At 37.0% G+C, this 23,037-nt stretch overlaps 5 protein-coding genes across 8 annotated transcripts; 2 read left to right on the top strand and 3 right to left on the bottom strand.

Annotated features, from left to right (window-relative positions):
* Positions 1–460: 460 nt before the first annotated feature.
* Positions 461–1,387, bottom strand: LOC103421540 (stress-induced protein KIN2). Its single transcript, XM_008359584.4, has 2 exons — positions 1,108–1,387; positions 461–878 (listed from the first exon to the last, which is right to left on the bottom strand). The coding sequence occupies exons 1-2, from the start codon at positions 1,165–1,167 to the stop codon at positions 735–737; spliced, it is 204 nt and encodes a 67-aa protein (XP_008357806.1). The 5' UTR covers positions 1,168–1,387; the 3' UTR covers positions 461–734.
* Positions 1,388–2,668: 1,281 nt separating this feature from the next.
* Positions 2,669–6,292, top strand: LOC103421541 (uncharacterized). 4 transcript variants are annotated; one of them, XM_070804607.1, is made up of 9 exons: positions 2,669–3,195; positions 3,548–3,640; positions 3,741–3,887; positions 4,220–4,294; positions 4,428–4,544; positions 4,624–4,791; positions 4,959–5,056; positions 5,481–5,694; positions 5,956–6,292. In XM_070804607.1, exons 1-9 carry the CDS (start codon positions 3,120–3,122, stop codon positions 6,039–6,041), a joined length of 1,074 nt encoding a protein of 357 aa, XP_070660708.1. In that variant the 5' UTR covers positions 2,669–3,119; the 3' UTR covers positions 6,042–6,292. The 4 variants fall into 4 exon arrangements, with proteins under 4 accessions (XP_070660708.1, XP_008357808.2, XP_070660707.1 ...); XM_008359586.4 differs by having other exon boundaries at positions 4,645–4,791; XM_070804606.1 differs by having other exon boundaries at positions 2,716–3,195; positions 3,738–3,887.
* A 698-nt stretch (positions 6,293–6,990) lies between these two features.
* LOC108171783 (uncharacterized) lies at positions 6,991–9,617 on the bottom strand. Its single transcript, NM_001329041.2, is given in 4 exon segments — positions 6,991–8,519; positions 8,615–8,769; positions 9,292–9,372; positions 9,486–9,617. A coding segment is annotated over 1 exon segment (1,125 nt). The 5' UTR covers positions 8,330–8,519; positions 8,615–8,769; positions 9,292–9,372; positions 9,486–9,617; the 3' UTR covers positions 6,991–7,204.
* A 4,006-nt stretch (positions 9,618–13,623) lies between these two features.
* On the bottom strand, positions 13,624–17,541 carry LOC103421543 (uncharacterized). Its single transcript, XM_008359587.4, has 9 exons — positions 17,195–17,541; positions 16,107–16,339; positions 15,781–15,976; positions 15,452–15,622; positions 15,254–15,370; positions 14,427–14,624; positions 14,275–14,334; positions 14,084–14,182; positions 13,624–13,995 (listed from the first exon to the last, which is right to left on the bottom strand). The coding sequence occupies exons 2-9, from the start codon at positions 16,244–16,246 to the stop codon at positions 13,903–13,905; spliced, it is 1,074 nt and encodes a 357-aa protein (XP_008357809.2). The 5' UTR covers positions 16,247–16,339; positions 17,195–17,541; the 3' UTR covers positions 13,624–13,902.
* A 596-nt stretch (positions 17,542–18,137) lies between these two features.
* LOC103421545 (probable inactive ATP-dependent zinc metalloprotease FTSHI 3, chloroplastic) lies at positions 18,138–23,037 on the top strand. Its single transcript, XM_008359588.4, has 5 exons — positions 18,138–19,619; positions 20,434–20,757; positions 21,340–21,640; positions 21,735–21,931; positions 22,681–23,037. The coding sequence occupies exons 1-4, from the start codon at positions 18,501–18,503 to the stop codon at positions 21,929–21,931; spliced, it is 1,941 nt and encodes a 646-aa protein (XP_008357810.1). The 5' UTR covers positions 18,138–18,500; the 3' UTR covers positions 22,681–23,037.

Below are 23,037 nucleotides of genomic sequence, written 5' to 3' on the forward strand. Positions count from 1 at the left end.
ACCACTACAAATTACCTTCCATACCCTATTACGACGTTTTCACTACCCTACCTATTATCCAACTAAGCAAGCAACTCATGAATGCATGTTGTTGTTGATAGAAATATTAATTTGCTTAATTTCTGATTTGTTTTCTCAGATTTTTATAGTTCCTATATCAATATTTTGATAGAAATATTAATTTACTTAATTTCTTGTTTTCTCAGATTTTTATAGTTCCTATATCAATATTGTTCTTTCTTTGAACTGTGTTTATATTAATCATACTCATTTCCTTTTTTTGTCAGGTTTCTGATTGTAATTAAGGGGCCTAAAGGCTTCTGAAAGAGAGTAAAAAGGATCAAAAATTGATTTTATTTTCATGGCAAAGACCAATATGCCTTTTAGCAACATTTTAAGCATCTTAATATCATGAAAATATAAAGATGAGTATTGGAATAAAAGTAAAAGATTTAAGATATAATTAAACAGTTCATGAACTAATTAGGTGAGAACTACAACAAGCGGAGCCCCTCTTCCTTGTTCAAAGGAGAGACAAACATTAACAGAAGAAAAAAGCAAAGAAAACTGAACAAATAAACGATGTGTGAACTACGTAAGCACACATCCAAATGAGAGCTCGACAACATCGATCCCTTCAACTGATAGACGAGGGGCTAAAGCTCCCATTGTTGCAAACAAGAAATTAAAAACACTAACAACGCTGTCTAAGAAGAGGCTCCATAGTTCCTGCTTCATTTGTTCATGCCGGTAGCGTTCTTGACTGCGTCGACAGCACCCACTGCCTTGGCCTGCACAGTCTGGCCAGCACCCTGCATTGTTCCCATAGCAGACTGGGCGGCACTGTTGGCCTTGTCCATCATTGTGCTGGTCTTCTCCTGTCAAATCCAAAATCATCCAGCACAACACACACACACACACATCAATCTCTATGCACAATCAATCGTAAAGCAAAAGAAAACGCTACGAAAACTGTTATTGACGCTTCAAAATAGTCGATCATACAAGCACTACAATCGTAAGAACAAAGAAGAAACGAGTGCAGCATGACTATTTTGAAACGCTAGTAAGTTTCAAAACGAAAAATGGAGATGAGTTAGGGTTTACCTGAGCTTGGCCCTTGGCCACTCCAGCGTTGTAGCTCATCTTCTGAGTGTTGTCAGCCATTTTCTTCTTGTTGGAAACTGGAGCAAAAACACTTAGAAATCGAATGAAGGCTTTTGAGAGATGGAATTTGATTTGCTTGATGATGAATTACTTAGATGGACATAGGTTTATATAGAATTTCGGACCAGCTGAATGTCGACACGTGTGATGCCACGCGTAAGTTATTCACTGGCTTGCTCTGAGATCGTTCTCGCGACTAACACGTGTCGCGTTATCAATTGGATGGCCTCCTGATCAGGAAGCGGTTTATCTCCTGCGGTAGTTGCTCACTTGCTGTTCATAGGGTTTTGACAGTTTTGTGAAGGGACGCTACTTTAACAGTCATATTATTGATTATTTGGGATGATAATGTCATCAATGAGATGGGAGATGATGGACTTAACCGTGACCGCACATCATCTCTTATAGAAAGATTAAGCTTCTCTGCCCTTCCACTTCTCATACATTTTTATCTTATTTTATTTGTGCGATCACGGTTAAGGTAGGTCAACATTATATATTACTATTGATTTTTGTCTTATTATCTCTATAATAAAAATTAATATAAAATGTTGATGTAGTTTAACGGTTACCGCACAAAATAGGAGGGGATGAGAATGTATGGAAAGTTGAAGGGCAAAGAAGCCGGGTCCAAGATACAGAATTTAGTTTCTGTCTCTGTAGACTTTATTACAAAAAATTACTGTTGTCTCTTACAACATTACGTATGTAGTAGTCATGGGATGCATTATTGTTAGAGAAACTGTTTAAACATCATTATTAGAGAAATTTTTTGAAGCCTTATATGAATTTATATTCTTTTTTATTTGTCATATGAACAAAATTTTACGCGATCTGTCATAACAATTTTTTGAAATTATTAATTTGTCATTTTACTCTAAGTTTTTTTAAGTTTTCCATCCAAATAGTTCGGTGCCTTGCACATAAGTGTTATTTCGGACTTTTGACCTCATTTTCACAAGTTTTAAATTTTTTGTTTTTATACAAAAGATATATTTACACCAGGAGGTGAGGAAATAAATTGGTTTTGGACATTTGACCTCCTTTTCACAAGTCCTCTACTTCTCTTTGGTACGAACCTAAAAAACTTGGCTCGTTAAAAAACATGTTGTGTTCATTTCAAAAACTTAAGGTGAACTACTAAAAAAATATATATTAGGCTCACTAACATGGAGTTTAATAATTGCAAGCTTAGAGAATTTTATGTGGTCCATATTGTTCTTAAATTAGGAGTCGAAATGACCGAAATAATCTTGAAGGGGATTTGGTTAAAAGGCCCGAAACAACCTCAACAATCTAAGTTACAATAAATAAAGTAGTAAATATTACCCTCGCTTAAAAATGGTAAACAAAAATATTCCCATAAGTTAAAGTCACAAAAACATCACACTCAAGCCCCATTTATTATGGCCCCACCCACCCCCTCATGACTCATGATGAGTCCACTCGACGCGTCTTGGCCTTGCAAATTACCACCATGGGTGCTGCCGACCTCCAAACCCATGAAAAATCAACGCTTGAAAAGCTTTTGAAAAAACAGAAAATAAAGGGGGTAAGAGAGTAAAATTCTGAAATATTATGGGAGCCCCTGATAGTTTCGAAAATTACAGTACAGACGGGTTAAATTTATTAATTTTGTATACCCGGCCCACACACAGACCCAAAAAAAAAAACACCCTAAACCCAAGTCGTCGTGGGACACAAAAGCCCTCAACTCCCGCGGCAACAGCCTCCTTCTCCCTCTTCGTTCGATACCAGCTATCGGCGGAGCTCCAAAGTTTCCAACTTTTTGTAATCTTTTTGTTTGTTTTTCTCTGCCCAAAAAACCCTCTTCTTCTTCTGCATTGGTTTCCAGAAAAATTTACAGATAGGAAGAGGAAGTAGAGTCTCAGAGTAGGAAAGTCGGGTTCTTGAGGTAATTGCGAACCGGGTACGGAAAACCACCCAGAAAGATGGGAATGAAGGACAAGAAGAAGACCCATGAGAGCAAGAAGGCTGCCCTGCCAAATTTGGATATTGTTGAAAAGGGTATTGTCACATTTCATATAAATTTAATATTTTTTTTCTTACTGTTTTACTGTTTTAGCTTGATTCTAACTTGGGTTCTTGATAAACTTTATGTTTGAATTGAAAGCTCATTGTTTAGAAATTTGTATTGGATGATGAATAAAATGATATAAAATAGATGCTACATACATTGGGAAATTATGGAATTTACACACTAAAAAAATAGTTGATGTGTGTGTAATTGTTCATATTTATGTAGACACAGAAATTTGGTAATTGTCCTTGGCAGCATAGTGTTTTTGCTCTCTGTATGTGTAAAGTTACGGCGAAGAGTATAAGTAAGTTGTGATTTTGCAATTTTATTTGTTTCCAGTTAAAATGTTGGGATCGGCAGAGATGAGAAAGAGAAAAAGGGCAAAGGAAAGCGATGCTGACTCTCGAAAGGTTGTCCAAGTCTCTGTTGAAGGTACATTGGGTTTCTGTTTCTTACGAGTTAAGTACATTGTTAGGACTATAGATTTGGAATGAACTCTTATGTTTTCGGTTTGCTTTTGTTGTTTCAGTAGATAATTCAGTCAAACCAGCCAAAGATAAGAAAAAGACAAAACTAACGAAGAAAAGGAAAGTAAAGAATGTGAAGAATTATGTAGCTGTGGAAAGCGAGAATGATCACCCAAATACGGAGACTGATGACGATTTTAATGAAATCAATGGTAAGTTGCCACTAGTTGGGTAGCAGTATAGTGTATTGTATGCGCGGGAACCACTGTATTGTCTAATTTGTTAATCGTGTCCTGGTGCATTCAAGTACCTTTTTGGGGGTGACTGTTGGAAGTTTGTAAATTTCCAATATCTTTGCCTGTCTGTGTTTTGTTATGATAAGAATGTTAAGTCAGAGTTGTTTTCTTTTCTATAACCTAAGGTCACTGGATTCAATTTCTGACTCAAGTTGTATGGAAATGTTTGGGTGCTTTTGAAGTGCCAACTGTAGAATCCGTTCCTGCTGCTTTTAATTAATTAATTAATCTAATTGTCTTTCTATTAGATGATGGAGTTGCTGATCAGAGCCCATTTGAAACTCAGGAAGAGATTGAAATTGGTGAAGTGCTCACTGAGGCTGGTAAGGGTCTGAAATTGGAACTTAGTAAAGTGGCAGCTTTTGTTTGATCTGAGCGTCGAGTCATTGGATGGAGCTTTTATTGCAGTTATACTTATAAGGTCAAGTGCTCATTGAGGTTTTCTTTTTACTGTAGGTAAGTCAAAGAAAGCTAAGAAAAAGAAAAAGAAGGATCGTAATCCATTAGAGTTTGTGAAGTCACTGGAAAAGGAAGTAGAAGCTGGTCGGGAGAGCAGCTCAAGAGGAATATCAAGTACGATTCTTGAATGTGAACATTTATTTGTATCCGAGTTATTACAGTTTCATTGCAACCAGTGCTATTCTACTTTTAGTAATGATAATTGTCAATGTAGGCGTATCCAAGAAAGCTTTGAAAAAGAAAAAGAGGGATCTTGATTCATCAGAGTCCACAAAGACAATGGAAACGGAAGTAGAAGCTGATCAGGCTGATGTTTACCTTATTTCTTCAGGGGATGAGGACTCTTCGAAAGGAATGAAAAGTAAGAATTACTCATTTCAAAATGCTCATTGGTGTATACTGTTCATATTCTAAAGCCGACAAACACCCATCAGTATACATATGGATAATAAGCTTCAAATTATTTCATTTACGAAAGTCAACATATGGTGATATTTTATCTCTCATTGAGAATTTCTGAATCCACAGAATGGGTTACGGAATACCATCAAAGCAGACCTGGATTGAAGGAACTGCAGCAAAGAATCGATCAGTTTATGGTTGAACATGATGAAAAACTGGAACAGGTAATTTTCCTGTTCAATGCTACAATTACCCTACAACTAGAGTATCTTCATTCAAACCAGCGATGGGAACCTTCACTCTTAATAACACTGCTCGCACCGTCTTAAGAATTTGCACATACTTGAAGATCATAAAAGCACTTTCATGTATATTGAGCCATCTATAAACACATAATGTATAGCTGATGTGCTTGCTCTATTGTTTTTCCTTGTTTTGAATTATGGCCCTCATAATTACTTCATGGATGTATGCCGCATATTCCTGCCTCTGAACTCACTTCATATATGCCCATGTAACGTGGAAATGTATAATCTATTTTTATGGTATATTGTGTGGTTTGTGTATGTCCATCTGTTTATATTCATTGCATGTAACTTCCGAGTTGATCAAAGTGTCTAAGTTCGCATATATGTGTGGCACATACAGGAAAAGAAAGAGAAAGAAGCCCGAGCTGCAGAGGGAGGATGGACAGTTGTAGTACATCATAAAGGAAGGAAGAAGACCACAGATGCTGAGAGTGGAATTACAGTAGGGTCTGTCGCCCAGGCTGCTTTGGAGGACAAGGTGGCCAAGAAGAAACGTACAGAAGTTTTTGGGCTAGATTTTTATCGATTCCAAAGGAAAGAAGCTCAGAGGAATGGTATGTTAATCTTACATATAAAGCTCATCTTTTATTAACCTGAAAAACCACACTTCATTTGCTGAAAATGTTGCATATCCTCTAAAGCACTCCCATAACGAGCAAGCAATGGCATGTTACATACGCTTCTGGTGTCAGTTTCTGTTTAACTTTCATAATTCACACACGAAGGGTTTTGATTTTAGAACTAGAATATATGTATTTTTGTTAGTTAATGCGGTGCAGAAAACAGCGAAGCACTAATACGATCTGTCCTTGCAGAAATTATGATGCTCCAGAGCAAGTTTGAGCAAGATAAAAAGCGGATACAGCAATTAAGAGCGGCTAGGAAGTTTCGACCTTACTGAACGCCTGAAAGTTTGTACGAAGAAAAGCCAGGAATCAATTTCTCATTCATAATGTCGAGACATGAGTGGTACAATGCGCATTGCATAACAGTTTTGCGCCCACTACTTGGTTTTCCGCTTGTTTTTATCAAATGTAAGTGACATCCATGTTGAATTCTTTTTTTCTTTTTATTTTTTTACCTGCACATTTCTCATGCGTTAAGATTGGAATTCATCGACTGCCGACATCACATTCACTGTTTTTAGACAAATTGGCCTCCGGTCCCTTTTCTGTCTCCTCTGACCAGTCGAAATCAACGATGCTTGTCTTAAAAAGTCTAAAATTCCTGGTTAGGTTTAGCAGGGCAACTTCTCCACTGGTACAAATTCCAGCATATGCAATAATGAATGGCTGCTTGACCTCTTCCAAGGTTTTGCTTAATGCCTATTGGTTTTCCTTTGTTAAGTCAAATTTGGCAGCTTAATTTTCCTAAGTTCGTTTGAAATGTCCTTCCTTGGATTTTTACAACCCAAATGCCCAACAAATTTCTACCAAAAACAAGAGAGACTCTTAAGGGAACTCTCTTAACTTTGTCATCTCATGCTTGCGGCACAATGTTTTAGTGTTCACTTTTAAGAGAAACCTCTAACATTCCTCAAAACAAGAAGCTTAGAAGCGAGGATGCTTCCTTGAGGAAAGAGATGATTACTCCTCACCAAGGCAATGGGTGGCAAAATGTGTATTGACTTGTATTCATTCCGTGTTCAGGCCATTAATATGATGTATGAACTACCGAGAGAGGCTCGTTTCTGTTTCTGGCATTGGTAAACCGCACGATAATAGTTAAAAAGAAGATTAAAATACCTTTATGAGTTTGCCCGACCCATAAGGGTAGACTAACCGTTTCAAAGAAGTTAAAAACTTGATAAATAACATAAACCATTGTCATAACACAAGAAATTAAATAGATGACAATAATATTCATCTTATTGAGGGAAAAAAGGTACATCAACAAAGACTCATGCATCCAGGAAGTCTCAGAACGACGACGGATATCGGCCGCCACCCGAGATCCGGTTTATTGACAATATCATAAACCATTACCCTACTATAATTGCAACATAACCCCACAGTCACATTTGTTTTTACTTTTATTTATACTAAAAACAAGAACAATATCACCCTAGATCTTTGCCAGACCTATTTCTTCAACTTCCTCGTCCTTCTCGTCCTCGCTCCAGCAGCACTTCAGAATCGACCTTGGAGACTGAGAACCGCTGTCGTCCTTGACAAAGCTGCGGTACGTGACCGCGCCACCCAGCCCCAAACCCTCGTAGCTGCTTCCTCCGCAGCAGTATCCCTTCAAGTCCAGAGGGCACTTAGCGTCAAGATCTTCGCCTGCGGTGCTCGTGGTGTGCAAGGCTATGGAGAACTCAGCTGGTTTGAAGCAATCCAGAACCCTGTACAGCAGTTGGGTCAAGTTCACATCTTTGAAATCATAGCCCACTGTTTCAAAGCTAGCGTAGCTGAAACCGTCTTCTGGTGTCACATGGATGGTAGAAACTGCATTCCCTTCGATTGAGTTCATGGAGTAACCGCACGGCTCGAACTCAAAGTCACATATATCGGACTGCGGGAGGATGTTCCTGATGCCGGATTCTACGGTCATACCAGCAGCTGAACTTGCGTCGGATTTGTAAAAGACAGAAGCCCTCTTCCTGTCTAAACCAGTCATGCACATCTCCAGAGTGTATGTAGGGCCTGATTGGCGTGAACCCCAAAATAAGCTTGCCAACTCCGCCGATGCAGAGTAAATATGCCATTTCTGAGTTTTGTCAGGGCTTCCCATAACATATGCCTTGCTTGCCAAACCAAGCTTGCCAAAATGGCCGTCAAGTACAGCTACCTCCTCCGAAAAGCTACGATGCGGAGAGGGCTGAGCACCAGGAAAGATAAAGCTCCCACGAGAGTACCTCACAGATTTTACAGCTAGAGAGAGGGAGTCGGCAAGCTTGAGGATGGCAGGGATTGATCGAAGCAATTTCGTTGTGCCACAGGTTTTGATGATCACTTTGTAAGGGTACACAAAGAGGCTCGACTCGGATAGGACATAAGAGTCAAGATCATCATTCGACAGTGAAGAAACAATGGTGCACTCAGCTGGTGTCAGAATCTCATCTATTTGAGCTTTCGATAGAGAACGAAGACCCATGCCTTTAGGGTCAGCAAACAGTCCAGGCTCGAAGAAAGAGACCTCGAGCCTCTTTTCATACCCTTCAAATCCAATTGCAGAGACCGGTACAGCCATCTCAAATTCAGCAAGCAAATGACGATGCAACAGCAGATGAAGTGATAACAAGCGAGGGAGCGAGGGAACGAGAGAACGAGAGAAGTAGGAAAAAGAAATAGACTAGAATAACTAGAGTAAGATTGCAGTATTAACGATCGCACGGGGTTATGTCGGGACTTAACACAACTCAGGAGGGCTTCCGAGCGCACTGCACAGAGAACAATGTATGATAATATTAGTAGGGTATCCATACAAAACAAACCAGGAAATCCATGCACCAAGAAACTCAAAAGTAAAACTTACGTTAGAGTAAGCAGCTGATCTGAATTTCTTGATTCCACCGTGAGGCCTGACGTCTTCAATGCTGTAACCGAGGGGAGCTTCGTAGAACAATGATTTACTACTACTAGAATCCTTTTTGCCACCTTTGGACTCCATTAGCTCATTCAGTTATTTTCCTGCAGAAAGGATTAACCAAAAAGGGATCAACACCAAATAACCTCACAAGTAATAAACTAGCAAATCCGTTACCTCTATGAAAATATCATGAAAAGCCAATTGCTTAGACCAATAAACAACGATTCGCACAGATCAAAAGCCTAATTAACCAATTTTATTTTTAATAACAATCATACATCCAAGCATGAAACCCTATAAACAAAAATGCTACAATTATATACACAAAACAAACAAGCATTGTGAGTAGTCTGTATATGAGATTAAAAACCCCCCGAAAATATCGATAATACGCATAGAATTGGCTATTAAATTTGCAAATGAACATCTTGATTCAACTTCTAAACCAAATCATTACGTTTTCCACAACAGAATAGAATAAAAATCCCCAATTCAATACAATTCAACAACAAAAACAAAACTTTGACCTAAACCAGCAACAAACACAATATTTTCTCATATATTCATACCAATAATCAAATCAAACATCGAAATAATAACCGAGATTAGGGAAACAAACTTACAATTGATTTTTTCTTTTTATAATCTAATACCGAATCTACAATCTCCTTCAAAATTCCCCCTTTAAATCTCTATATCAACACCTGAAAACGCGAACAGAAACCACAAAAAGATTAGAATTACACAACAACAAAACATTGAATTAACATTCCATAGAATTGAGAACCGAAGGCGAACAATGGAACCCTAATCGTACCTGAAAATTCGAAAACTGGGACGAAATTGGTAAGGAGGAGGCGAAGATCTGAAGGATTCGGCGAAATGGAAACCCTAAAAATAACTGAGGCTCACGAAAATTTGTTAGCAGAAAAAACGGTGCTTCGTTGTTTTCGTGAAGCTCCGAGCCCCTACGGGAGCGTTATCTTAAATAGTCGGATAATGCGTGTTTGCCACGATATTTCTCTTTATTTACGGTCATGCCACGCTTTCTTTCCTCTTCAAGTGTGTTTGTTCAACGACTCACGAACCTCCCGTAATTTTTTATTCGTACGATTCTGCCCTTCCGTGTTTGCGCGGATAGGAAGTTCGCCGTCCACAAGGCGGGCAGGGGCAGTTTGGACATTTGATCGCGGAATCAAAGTTTTGAAAAGGCCTGCGAAAGCGAAACGACGGCGTCAAAGGGGGGTCCGGAGATTGAGGGCGGGGACGAGCGCGCGTCATCGCGACACGTGTCGGAAGGATAAGAAGGTGTGGTTGTGAATCGACCACACGTAATGAGAGGGACAGGTTTGTCTTGCGTGGCTGTGTGGGCCCGCATGACGATGCTCCTCGAACTTGATATCAAATCAATTGCAATTTGGTCCACGCAACTTGGACCGCAAACCAAAAAAGAATAATAACTTGTGCCGTTTTCAATATTTTGTTCCACTCCTATCCCAATCGTGTCTCTAATAATTATTGTGTTGATTAATTCATTAGGAACATTTCACATGCAATGTAACACCATGTTCAAATCTTTTGTAACGTTAATCTTTATTACTGTCTGGTGGTATTTTTTTTCATTTAAAAATTGGAAATTTTATATTCGAATTATGTCGATGACAAATTTGATATCAAATTAGGATGCCAATTATATGACTTAGCTTAATTCTCATTTGCCTTAGTGTAAAAGTATCGATGTACTAAAAAATACAAATTTTTTATAACTATTTTATATCAGATATTTTAATTGTATCAGTCGTTAATTTACTTGTTAGTAAACTTAATTTTTTTTTAAATTTGCTGTCATAAGCTTAACAAAAAATGTTAAGGAGCTTATTTCAGAAGTGTAATTGTTTATAGACTCTCTGCCACCTCTTTTTTTTACCACAATTTTTATGTCAACATTATAAAATACTATACAAAAAAATAAGGTGGTGGAGAGTTCATACAAGTCCTACTTTTGAGAGAATCTCGTTTGCATTTCTCGAACTTGATACGTATCAATCAATAATAATAGAAAAAACTAAAGTTTTTTTTTTTTAGAATATGTGCCCAACATTCCCAATAATGCTTAATACCAAATTAACTAATTAAGACTTTCTTGTTTTGGGGATACTTAATTTTGGAATATAAAGATTGGCGAATGGTCATCCAAATTTTGTGGCGATGCATATGCATCTCTCCTAATATCGTGATTCGGAGGTTTAGCATCTTCTAATTTCTTTTTGTTTGTTGGCAAGCATCTTATAATTAAGCAAAAGCATGCAACTAATGGCAACAATACCTACCCACTAACGTAAAAGCAAGTTAATTGCCACAATTATAGGAATTTTTTTTATTCGAATTAGGGGGTGGCATTGAGCCACGTTCATATTTATCTATTTATGTTTATGTCATCTTTGTGTTACGTTTTATGTTCACTCAATTATATACAACTTTAAATTCCTTGTATTCGAAATTTTACTAAGAATTTAACTTTTCCCCTCCAAACTCATTTTTTCTAGCCTCTAGCCCATCATATAATATTTATCCGAATAAAACCCAATGATTAGAATTCAACTAAGCAACTTACCAAATTAAGTTTGTGTGTCCGTTTTTATATTTTTTGGATCCCTAATATACCCCATCTAAGCCAGTATGGAAAGTTCTTGTAATTTTGTTTTAATTGATCACGTGCATTGAATTTGGCAAGGTCTTGGTTGTAGATGGAGGAATTAATTTGGATTTTTTTTAATTTTGACAATAAATTTCAATTTGAATATACCTAATTTAGTGTTTATTTTCAACAATATCTATTGTTTAATTTTATGAAAATAATTTACCTACTATGAAAATTAATTTTATGAAAACAATTTCTATTGTTTAATTTTATACCTACATTATAATTACATGAAAATAGTTTACCTACTATGAAAATTAATTTTTTGAAAACAATATCTATTGTTTAATTTTATGAAAATAATTTACCTATTGTATAATTACATGCAAAAATTTACCTACTATGAAAATTAATTTTTTGAAAACAATATTTATTGTTTAATTTTGTGAAAATAATTTACCTACTGTATAATTACATGAAAATTAATGTGCCTACTTTTTAAATTTGTAACAAAATTAATTTACCTACTTCTTTTTATGGTATTAGTATACATAAATGTAGAATATATGTCCTTATATATTTGATCTAAATAGGTTTTGGATTGGAGGAGTTCACACAAAATTAAAAATATATTAAACAAATTAAATGTCTAAAAGAAACGTATAAGAGATTTGGTGGCATGATTTTGTAAATAAACACAAATTCATGGACATCTTTTATCCAACATGACATTATATTTAAATTTTGGATTTTATTTATAAGTTATAATATATGTGGGTTTTTGTCTAGAGTTTAAGAGTTGTAAGGGCTTAAATCTAAAGACCCCAAAATTTTATGTGGTCTCTTTGCGATCTATCCTATTGAGTGACACATGTCACTACGTTAAATTTGTGTTAAAAGCAATACGACTTTAAATTTGTTTTGGTATTTCTGTGAAAAATTTGTGTTAAATAAGGATCAAAACGACAAAATACCCTTAATTTAATAAACAATGAGCCAAAATGAATTGACAAAATTGAGAGTATTTTTTGTCATTTTCTCGTAATTTAAATAAAAATTTTAACGGAAAAACCAAAATGATTTACAGTAAAGTAACTCAGACACGAGTTCTATCGATTTTAAATCTCAGTGCCAATAAGAAGTTATGCCATCCTAGAAACTATTTTAGCTAAAACGGCAAAAATAAATTTAAACGAAAAGACACGTGTCGTTCAATAAGATAGGTCACAAAGCGCCGACCGATAGCTTTGAGTAAAAAATATTTAAACTCATTGTATGCATGTTAAATTTGTGTCAAATTGGTTTTCAAAAATATAACAACAATATTAGTTGGAGCAGTGTTAAACGTGTAAACAATCGTTATGAGTCGTGTAATGAGTCCGTGTCTAATATTCGAGTTGGTTCGAGATGGACGCATTCCAACTTCCCACCTCAAAAGCAGCCTTTGATTCCTCTCGTTCGTTCTGTCTTGACGCAGAAAATCAGGAGGGAACGCAACGCATGCATGTCAAACAACGCGTGGTTCAAGTAATGCTGCGCAGCTGTGTCTCTGTGTATCAAGTCTGAAAAAACACTCTTATGGTCTTTTCTGCTACAAGCACATATTTGGCATCAACTTTTCTTAATGTCAATTACGCTTCTAGCTTCTTCCAACTAATGAATAATATGATTTAAAAGATTGTGTGTCACGATGGGAAATTTTGAACAGTGACGGATTCGGAAAAAATTATTCGGAAGACCACTTATAAAAGTTCGCAAACATTTTTTAGACATGTAATAATTTTAAAAGTTGGAAGGGCAACTCCTTTTTGAAGCATTTTATCAAGCAGGTGGAAGTGCATGAAGAGAAGCTTCAACTTTAAAAAAGACAGCATCTAAATCATCCATGAATATTCACCGGAGTTCGAAAGGACAATTGATCTCCTTGCCTCTTAATGAGTTTGCCCCTGAATCAAAGATATATTACAAATGATCAAGGCTTTGAATTTAGAAAGTTCCAAAACCAACGGCTTAGATCACTCGTTCAGATTAGATCCTTAATTTCATTTCACTTGGTAGATCGGGCCTAGGCTAGGGGCCGACCCTCTCACTCTGGGACCATAGGCCGATTGATGACCACTAGACTGGAGGCCTCGTATTTCAAAATAATCCCGCCCTCTGTGGACCGGCATTGTACTAAATGCTTGATAAAAACTAAAAAAGAGGGCTTGGACAGCATGAGGCCGTACTAAGGGGGCGGGATACATAGGAGCCGGAACCTTAGAAATACCACAAACGTCGTAAGTAAAAACTGATAAAACAGAGTTCAGGGGGATGATCGAATAACTGCAGCCAAGATTAATGCAAGAATAAAAAGATTTATATACATCCTTTTGGTTTCCTATCTTAATAAATATTCACATCTAACAACATTTGAGTTTGTAACAGGAACAGGGGAGCTCATAAACAAGGACTTGAACAATGCAACTATCAAACAACGATTGAGGACGATGTTGTCGAAAGTACATTGTTTCGGACAATCACTGCCATGCCGGGAAAATAATGACAAGTTAATTAACATATGTAGTGCTCCGATGAGATGCGCACACGACCTTCATTCCAACTGCTTCTCAATCTCTTGAGACTTACCTTCCTTCCCGTTCTTCTTCTCGTACTCCTGCTTTGTTTCCTCCAAACCCCGCGATACCTGGTGAGATCAAAGATGCATGTGTGTGAATGATGATAGAAGCAAGAATTACGATGATAGAAGCAATGAAATGGATATGAAGAAGAACCTTGATTGAGTAAGCCAATGGAAGTAAAGTATCCGGATTCATTGCATCGTCAGGGAAGTTACGCAGAGCATGAATAAGTTTCTCGAATGGTAATTTTGTCTGTCAAAAAGAGAATATGGTAACAAAGTCTATGAGCATGCGATGTTCTAGTTATCATGGTGCGGAGTAGAAAGCTGTTGTGATATACTCACCAAGTCGTCATGGCAATACTTTAACAAGGCTAAACCAACTTTGAAGACAATTCTCACACCCTGTGAAAAATACGAAATGAAAAATTTTAAATTAGATTCCCGCCACCAATAGTACTTCGAAAGAGAGATACAACACATTAAAAATAACTAACCTCGTACAGAAAGACATCCCAAATTCGAAGAGCCAAATGGAAGGGGAAAGAGTAGGAGAAAACGGTTATGAACCACTGGCTTGCATACATACTAGGATTTATCATTTCTTGAGTAAAATGCTCGCCCAGCTTTGGCAAGTGCTCCTTGACCAACTGATCAAGCTGAAAAAGGTATTGCTGTACCAGTGGTAGCCCTACCTACACGACATGACAAGCATAAACTAACACTTCTAAGAGCACTGAAGCCATTTTACCCTTTACTATCCCCTTTTTTTTGACGAGAAACAATATATCTGGGTCTGAGTATAATAAACGAACAAACTATTTTAGGCATAATCCGTATAGATAAAAATGAATGTGAACAAGGTGATCAAAACCCCCAAATAGATACAAGGAGTAGAAAAGACACCAAAGACATCATAACAGAATTAGAGCTCCGAAATGCTCAGAACGCCAGCAAATAACAAAGGAAAAATCTTTCAAGTAAAACAAAGGTCTAGGCCTACGCTCAAAGAAGATGTCCTTTGAAAAGAAAGAAAAACATAGATAAACTCTTACTTTGCCTAACGAGAAACCAATGTGCTCAGCAGTAGGTTAGAGTTTTGCAATTTACCACCTAAATCCTATTTGACCAATTGGTTTATCTGATACCATCTCAATCTCTTTTGTTTTTGTTGTTCCTTTTGACTATAAGAATTGGACCAGATGATCAAAATGGCGGTCTAACATTCTTCTTTTTGCATTAGTAATGATGGGCATGATTATGTTTAGTTAGTCAACAAACCACCAAAGAAAAGATCAAGAAATTCAAATAGCATAAAGGCTACCTGATATAAACCTTCCATTGGTGCATGGACTGCTCCTTTGAGTAATGCGACTAATAACCAAAATGCATCCTCTTCGCTCATATAAAGAAGTAAGAGACCAGCCAGAAATCCCATTCCCTGCATTCTTTTAACCATTTAAAATTATCCAGTGTCTGACATAAACTAAGTGCAAGAGTGAACAAACAGAAAGTGTCAAACCTGAACATATCCAACTTCTCTGTCAAAGACAGAGTACGCCTTCAAAACATTGTAGAGCGACCTTTGACCAGGGCCATGTCTCTGCTGGAAGAAAATATGTGAAGGGAAGGTACGCGATATATCTCGAATTATATCCAGCTCTGAAGCTGAGGTCTCATAAATCACTAATTGCTGCAACAACCATACCGCTTATTAGTTTAATACTAGGGATATGCGTGCTGCGTGCACAAAGAAACAAGAGCACAAGATGAAGTATCGACTTAGGATATGAAAAGAATAATCACAAATAAGGACGAGCAGTGTAAGTAACAACTGAGAATAATATGTACCTCGTAAACCCCAGGGTTCATCAGCAAAAGGTCCCGACTTCCAGAGATCAACTGCCAAACGAGACCCCTTAAACAATCAGGAATTCCTTTCCTTATTCTCCTCTTAACGACGTGAGGTTTTCTCCTAATATAATGTTTCCAATCACTCCCTCCCACCCCAATCATCTTCCTCCATTTTCTAACTCTTCTTTCCTCTCTGAAAACGGTGAAGAGCCATGGTATATAATTAGAATGGATTAAATGTTAAATTGCTCGAGTCTCATATTCATTAAAATGAACATTTTATGGCCAAACAAAAGCAGAAAATGGTAAATTGGTAAGCTTACCTCTCATATTCAAAGGCTGACCTGCTCTTGGCTAAACCTTGAGGAGAAACTTCTGGCTTTAAGAAGCCAAATCTGTCCAGTCTCAGTGGAGGAACTGGACCTGGCTCATGATCATCATCTTCTTCTAGTTTGTTATCCATTTCACTATCTTAAAGAATCTCTTGCACGCCACATTGCAAAAGAGACAACTTTGTTACCATGATCAATTCCGTGGACCAAATAGACCGAAAACACTGAAAGAGGTGAAACAAAAGAAAAGTGGAACTTCTTGCAATCAAAAAGTTTACCACAACTACAAGAAAACAAACAAACCCACTTCCATAAGCACCCAAAAACATATGAATGACAACTTGTGGTAGCCATTAATATAACCGCAACAACAGCAACCTATTGCTGTCGAATTGCTAATAAGACTCGCAAGTTAGACGGCCATGATATTATCGATTAAAACAATCTATCGAACCATTTGGCAGATAACTATAACTTCCAGTACTCAATGAATATGCCATACCCTTAGCTTTTAAATATGACAAAATACAGCTGAAGAGACCAACAATGTATATGGACACCAAATGGGACGTATCATGAGAGAAACTACAAAGACACGCACATAAGAAGATGCTCAATACCATTATCATCAAACTGAAGAATCACATATAATCCAAAACGAGTCTCGTCAAGTGACTAAGGAAGTCACCCACCCTTGGATTTGGTATCAAGGGTTGAGATTAAAACACGACAAGCACATCCATTTAATTCTCCACCATTGATATTAAATCGAAGGGCACATATTTCTTCGTCGTTCGGTGACAACGAGACCATTCTGTAATCCACCAAACACAACCATTTATCTTCTGAACAAACAAAAGCATACCCAATAACAGGAAAACCAAATCAGATCAAATCAGATTCAGAACCAAAACAAAAACAAAAAACAAAAAACAAAACACATGGGCAGAGTGGAAAACAATCAAACATCCACCGAGCTCTATGGATCCACAAATTTCTCAATGCATTGAGGCAAAAACCAAAAAACCAAAAACACAAATCGAAATCACAGTCAAAAGCAGGAAAAATTAAAAACCCACCTGGGCAATTGGACAAGTTTGATGGGTTTTCTTCTGCTTGTTCCTCTGATCGTTAAAGTTGCTTCCTTTTTCCCTCAAATGGTGATGGTTTTTTCAGCTGCTTCCCAATCAATGAATTCAAGACACAGGAAGGCCTAATAATGGTAGTTTCTGTCATCCACCAAAACCAAATGGAGCTGCTATGCGCGTGTGCGCCATGGAGTGCGTCCTCCCCCTCTCTCTCCTCATTAGGATCAAAATATCATAGCATACTATTAATCGAGATTTTTATAGATGGCGGCTTTTTGGAGTCGTTGCTTAATGGCAAACCAACGACAACAGAACGCGTGGTTTGTTGGATATAACACGACATTAAAAAAAAGTTGGGATTATTTATACTTGTTATCTTATATTTTTAATACGATATTTTGTAATATTGATAAATGAATTAACGTTAAAGTATGATATGACAAAAAATATGTAGAGAATCTCACTTGAGAAAACCTATTTAACATTTCTCTTCCGTTGTTTTTTGGGCAATGCACCTTGTTTGGTAGTATTTGCGAAGAAAAATACTTTTCTTGTTTTTTTTTTCTCGATAAGTGATTTTAGTCCTATTAAAATTAATTTTAAATTGAGAATAAATCTGCGCACAAACAATAAAAACAAAAGTGAAATTTATTAACAACATTCAAGATTACCGTATTCTCACTTTTGTTCATGTAATTTGTACCCTAGCATTAGTCTTGTTTTAACTTTATTTTAGTCGACTCCTCAATTAACTTGATCACTAAATCCCTATTCCACACATATTTTCATTTGTGAAATCCAATATTTTGAGAAAACTAATTAAACAAAGTAAAATACCGGCAATACCGGTCCAATTTAGTCAAACAAAATCATAATCCTGTGCAGCCATACCCATGATAGAGAAACAGTGGAACCAATCAGAGCTTACCATGTAAAAATATCTGTTAGCAAAAACCTTGGGGAGAATTTCTCAGTTCATAGCAAACTGTTTTCTTCCTTTTTGTATTCCCCCTCCTTATTCATGGACCCAATCCACAAAGACCCTCACTTTCATCTCCCATCTTCCAAAAATCACTAGCAAACGCTCTTCCTGCTCAACCAAAATTCCCCAGCTCTGAAGAATTTGAGTACCAAAACAAACACCTCTGACAGGTTTATTTTTCAGAATTTTGTCCCTTTTTCTTGCCAAATTACACAAAATTATGATTTTTTCTGTGTTAATCTTGTAATGGTGATTATACAGTTAGTGGGTTTTGCTCTGATGTTTCAGTAGACTAAGTGTTGTTGTAGGAAAAGCATGGCTTGTTGTTTTTCTGTAGTTTCCAATACTGGGTTCTTATCTGTCCCAAACAAATTGGAATTTAATGGCGGAAAGTCCAAGTCTTTGGGGAGGTATAGAGGTTTTTACTGTAGTTCATTTGGTTTTCGGTCGGCGGGGTTTCATAAATTTCGAAACTTTCAACATGGGTTGTTTTGGAACAATGAGCTTAGGCCACTGATGAATGGAAACAATGGAGTTTGGTTAAAGGGATTGAATAATTGTTGTGATTCTAGACATGGGTTGTGTTGTTACAATAAAATTGAGCCATTGACAAATGCGAATAGCGCGAATAAGCAGATCCATTTCGGGAAGAAAGGAGACACTAAGTTGAGGTCTTTGAGGAGGCGATTTTCTTTGAGATTACGCCCGAGGTTGCGGTGGTTGGCTATGAGAGTGAAAAGAGTTACAATTCAGTCAGTGTTGAATGGTGTTCGGGCCTTCTTGCAAAAGAACATAAGACGAGTGACTGTTGTTTCTTTGGTTTCTGTAATATTGGGGCTGAGCTATCTGTTTCTGAAGTTAACAGCTTTGCCCTCTCCGAAAATGGTTCCATATTCCGAATTGGTAACAAGCCTGAGAAATGAGTCTGTTACGAAAGTTCTACTTGAAGAGGGGTCTCGTCGAATATATTATAACACAAACTCTCGCATTGATAGGGATACTCAATTGTCTGAAGGAGAATTACCAAGCGTTCAAAGTGAGAATGTGGCCGATAAAGTAACAAGTGATGATGGTTCTCGATCTAGTCAAGCACTGAATACAAATGTATTGAGAAATTTATCAGCGACTCGAGCTTCAACCCCTGACTGGCAGTATTTGACTAGAAAAGTAGATCATGATGAGAAATTTTTACTTAGTTTGATGAGAGAGAAAGGAATTACATATAGCTCGGCTCCTCAATCAGTTTTGATGTCAATGAGGACTACTTTGATAACTATAATATCTCTGTGGATTCCTTTGATGCCATTGATGTGGCTTCTTTATCGTCAACTTTCAGCTGCTAATAGCCCAGCTAGAAAGCAACGACCTGATAAGCAGTTGGTTGGATTTGAGGATGTTGAGGGAGTTGATGCTGCGAAATTGGAGCTTATGGAGGTACACATCTCTTCTCTTGAATACATTAGATATTTTGCATGCTTTTGTTTATTTCTTTGTGTCGATACTTTGTTTCATTGCTAACTTGATTATAGAGTTGATAATGTGGTACTTACTTTCTTAACACGGAACTGTGGATATCCTTCACTCTGCTTGCTACAATTATGAACTCCGTGAAAGCAAGGAAGCTTTTGGCTTAAACACTTGCTGATACAAGTTAGAAACACTAGGAAGACATATTTATCAGTTCTTAGAAGAACAGCCAAAAATGCTTCTTTTGCTTGTTGTTGGAGTGTTCTGATCTCCACGAGCTTGAAACACCAAAGTCTTGAACAAATAAAAAAAAAATTTAAAAAAAAATAAATAAATAAAATATATATATATATATATATATATATATAGTACATAGAAGGTTGTGAAGTTCACATCATGAGTTCATGAGTCTATATTTGTATCCAGAACAGTGCTGGGAAGGTATCCCATGGCTTGCAACAAGCCCTATTACACATGGCGATGAGCCTTTCAGGGTGCATATTTTTATTGAGATGTAATCTTGTGGATGCTTCTCGTTTTATTTAGAGGTGTTAGACAAGCAAGTGAACAACATATGCCTTGTATAATGGAATCTCTTTAAGTTGTATGTCCTTCTAAAGTTTATTATTGCCTCTCAAAACTATGATTTTGTTACCATAGTAGATTTTACTACCTGTTTGTATATGTGATTACTAACAAAGGCACCGAAATATATTCTCACTGTTTAATTTTTTTATACAATTTTCTTCCTTTATTTTTGTGACATCTTTCTCGTTTGTAGATAGTTTTATGCTTGCAAGGAGCTATTAACTACAACAAACTAGGAGCAAAGTTACCCAGAGGTGTATTGCTGGTGGGTCCTCCAGGAACAGGGAAAACATTACTTGCCCGTGCAGTGGCTGGAGAAGCAGGTGTACCATTTTTCAGTGTTTCTGCCAGTGAATTTGTGGAGATGTTTGTTGGAAGAGGGGCAGCTCGCATTAGAGACCTTTTTAATATGGCAAGGAAACATTCCCCTTCAATTATATTCATTGATGAGCTTGATGCAGTTGGAACGAAGCGTGGCAGAAGTTTCAATGATGAGCGTGACCAAACATTGAATCAGGTAATATAAGGTCCAATTATGGCTTCAATCCTGCATTTCTTGCATCCATCCATATCAAATTTTAGCAGTCACATTCTGAATGTCTTCTGGAATTGTTAGTATAATTTGATCTGTGGGTCATTGTTTGTATTTCCAAACTTTTTGATAATTGTCAAACCACTGTATGTAGGAAGACTCTGGTTCTCTCCTGTTTGATTTCGTCTGATGAGAAAATCATATTGATCCCCTTTAAAATCTTGCCAACCTTTCTTGCTTATTTACTATGCGTTTAGCTTGTACTTTCACCTTCAATCTTGGAACGTTGAGTATTTCCTTTAATGTCCTTAGTTTTGTTTTCAATTTTCAAGTCTAAATAGCTATCAAGTATCAACACATTAACTTAGCTTATTGTTTCGAATTTCGATCCCTGCTGTTATGTACAATAGTAAAAGGCAGTATTAAGTATTAACCACATTATTATATTGGTAGATCTTGGATTTGAATTTCAGGTGACATCTTGTCATCTATAATGTATGTTTGAAATTTATTTTAATATCAATTAAGTTAATGTTTTTCATCAAAAAAATGTTTCTGTTCTTGTAGTTGCTGACGGAAATGGATGGATTTGAGTCAGACTCGAAGGTGATTGTTGTTGCAGCAACAAACAGGCCTGAAGTATTGGATTCTGCCCTTTGTAGGCCAGGCCGCTTCTCAAGAAAAATAGTTGTAGGAGAACCAGATGAAGAAGGAAGGAGAAAGATATTGGCTGTACATTTGAGAGGAGTTCCTTTGGAGGAAGACACTAATCTTATTTGCGATCTCATTGCTTCACTGACACCAGGTTTTGTAGGTGCTGATCTTGCAAACATCATCAATGAAGCTGCTTTACTTGCTGCTCGTAGGGGTAGGGTATATAGTACATCCAAATATCACTCGGTTTTTGCCATCTGAAATTGTACATGGATCTCGACTTCATATTAATCTATGGTCTGTTGCAGGTGGTGAAACTGTGGCCAGGGAAGATGTAATGGAAGCAATTGAAAGAGCAAAGTTTGGAATTAATGATAAGCAACTTAGGCCGAGTACAATAAGCAAGGAGCTCGGGAAAATGTTCCCATGGATGCCTTCTCTGATGGGAAAGAACACAAGACAAGATGGAGTGCAAGGGCCACTAGGATATCAAACTCTGAGCTGAGTATGTATATACGTTCTAGTGGTAGTGATATGATACAGTACAAAATTTTTACGAGTTAGCAATTTTGATTTATATTTGTTATCATCATCGGAAGTGATATATATATATAGTTAAATAATTGGAAATGGTTAATTTTGGTATCCTATATGAAAGCTTAACTTACTATGAGAGTGAATGTTCATCGCTATAGTCATGCCTTGTACATAGGAGCTCAAATTTGTCAAAATTTGAGTAGTTAAACTGCTGTTCGTATACAGGAAAAGTAGTTCACACAGGAGCAATTATCAACTTTAGTTTGATGTCAACCTTTAATGACTTGTCCACATTTTCTTGGTTCCGTTTATCATCATATTTTCGAGAATCATTAGCTGTCTTGTTTTTTTCTAGTTTACATCTTCTTTTCCTTTTCTCCATTTTCCTTCTACGAAGTTAAATTGTTGGATTGCAGCACTTTAAGTCCTTCTAAAAGCACTTTTAAACACACTGATATCAAATACAGTAAGACTAAAGATGTATTGATGTATGTGTGTGTAAATCTTGTCCATGAAAAATGGTTGGTCACTTTTGGTGGGATGTCATTTTCCAACTGGGATGTATCATGCTAAATCTTGTCAGCAACCTAAACCATGATTAGGGCCTATAAACCATGATTAGGGCCTATAGATTTGCCATTTAGTCTTTTAAGATTCTCTTGGATTCTCTCATGCGTTTCAACTCACTTTTGTTTCGTTTTTGTTTCTGTTTGATAGTGATTCCATGACCTTTTCCCAGAAGGCCGAATCTACACGAGGCTTCTCGGATGCAGGTCCGGCACTATATGAGAGAGCAGGTCCGGCGCTATATGAGGAATGACTGCTATGAAGTGGGCAGCCGATCAGATGGGATCGTATTTGCAATGTCATGAGAATTTCGAAGCTGAGGGAACTACGAAGAGGCAATCGGGTATCGAGTAGATTCGATCAAGATATTGCAAAGCATACCATGAACATACACATGAACTGTTTTTCCAGGTTAGATGCATTAGGGTTTCATTTTTGGATAATATTAATATTGGTTGAAGCACATTGCTGTATCTTTCCATTGTATTTATGATTTTTAAAGGGCAA

This window comes from Malus domestica, chromosome 09, assembly GCF_042453785.1.
Source record: "Malus domestica chromosome 09, GDT2T_hap1".
NCBI lineage: Eukaryota > Viridiplantae > Streptophyta > Magnoliopsida > Rosales > Rosaceae > Malus > Malus domestica.

Excerpts from the sequence above, each read along its gene's own strand:
- LOC103421543 (XM_008359587.4), bottom strand. The coding sequence starts at position 16,246 with ATGGATAACAAACTAGAAGAAGATGATGATCATGAGCCAGGTCCAGTT. Across the intron at positions 15,623-15,780 it reads TGAACCCTGGGGTTTACGAG|CAATTAGTGATTTATGAGAC; the intron begins GTACATATTATT and ends TGGTTGTTGCAG. Across the intron at positions 15,371-15,451 it reads GAGAAGTTGGATATGTTCAG|GGAATGGGATTTCTGGCTGG; the intron begins GTTTGACACTTT and ends AAAAGAATGCAG.
- LOC103421540 (XM_008359584.4), bottom strand. The coding sequence starts at position 1,167 with ATGGCTGACAACACTCAGAAGATGAGCTACAACGCTGGAGTGGCCAAG. Across the intron at positions 879-1,107 it reads TGGCCAAGGGCCAAGCTCAG|GAGAAGACCAGCACAATGAT; the intron begins GTAAACCCTAAC and ends TGGATTTGACAG.
- LOC103421541 (XM_070804606.1), top strand. The coding sequence starts at position 3,120 with ATGGGAATGAAGGACAAGAAGAAGACCCATGAGAGCAAGAAGGCTGCC. Across the intron at positions 3,196-3,547 it reads TTTGGATATTGTTGAAAAGG|TTAAAATGTTGGGATCGGCA; the intron begins GTATTGTCACAT and ends ATTTGTTTCCAG. Across the intron at positions 4,545-4,623 it reads CAGCTCAAGAGGAATATCAA|TAATGATAATTGTCAATGTA; the intron begins GTACGATTCTTG and ends TTCTACTTTTAG.
- LOC103421545 (XM_008359588.4), top strand. The coding sequence starts at position 18,501 with ATGGCTTGTTGTTTTTCTGTAGTTTCCAATACTGGGTTCTTATCTGTC. Across the intron at positions 19,620-20,433 it reads CGAAATTGGAGCTTATGGAG|ATAGTTTTATGCTTGCAAGG; the intron begins GTACACATCTCT and ends TCTCGTTTGTAG. Across the intron at positions 20,758-21,339 it reads GTGACCAAACATTGAATCAG|TTGCTGACGGAAATGGATGG; the intron begins GTAATATAAGGT and ends CTGTTCTTGTAG.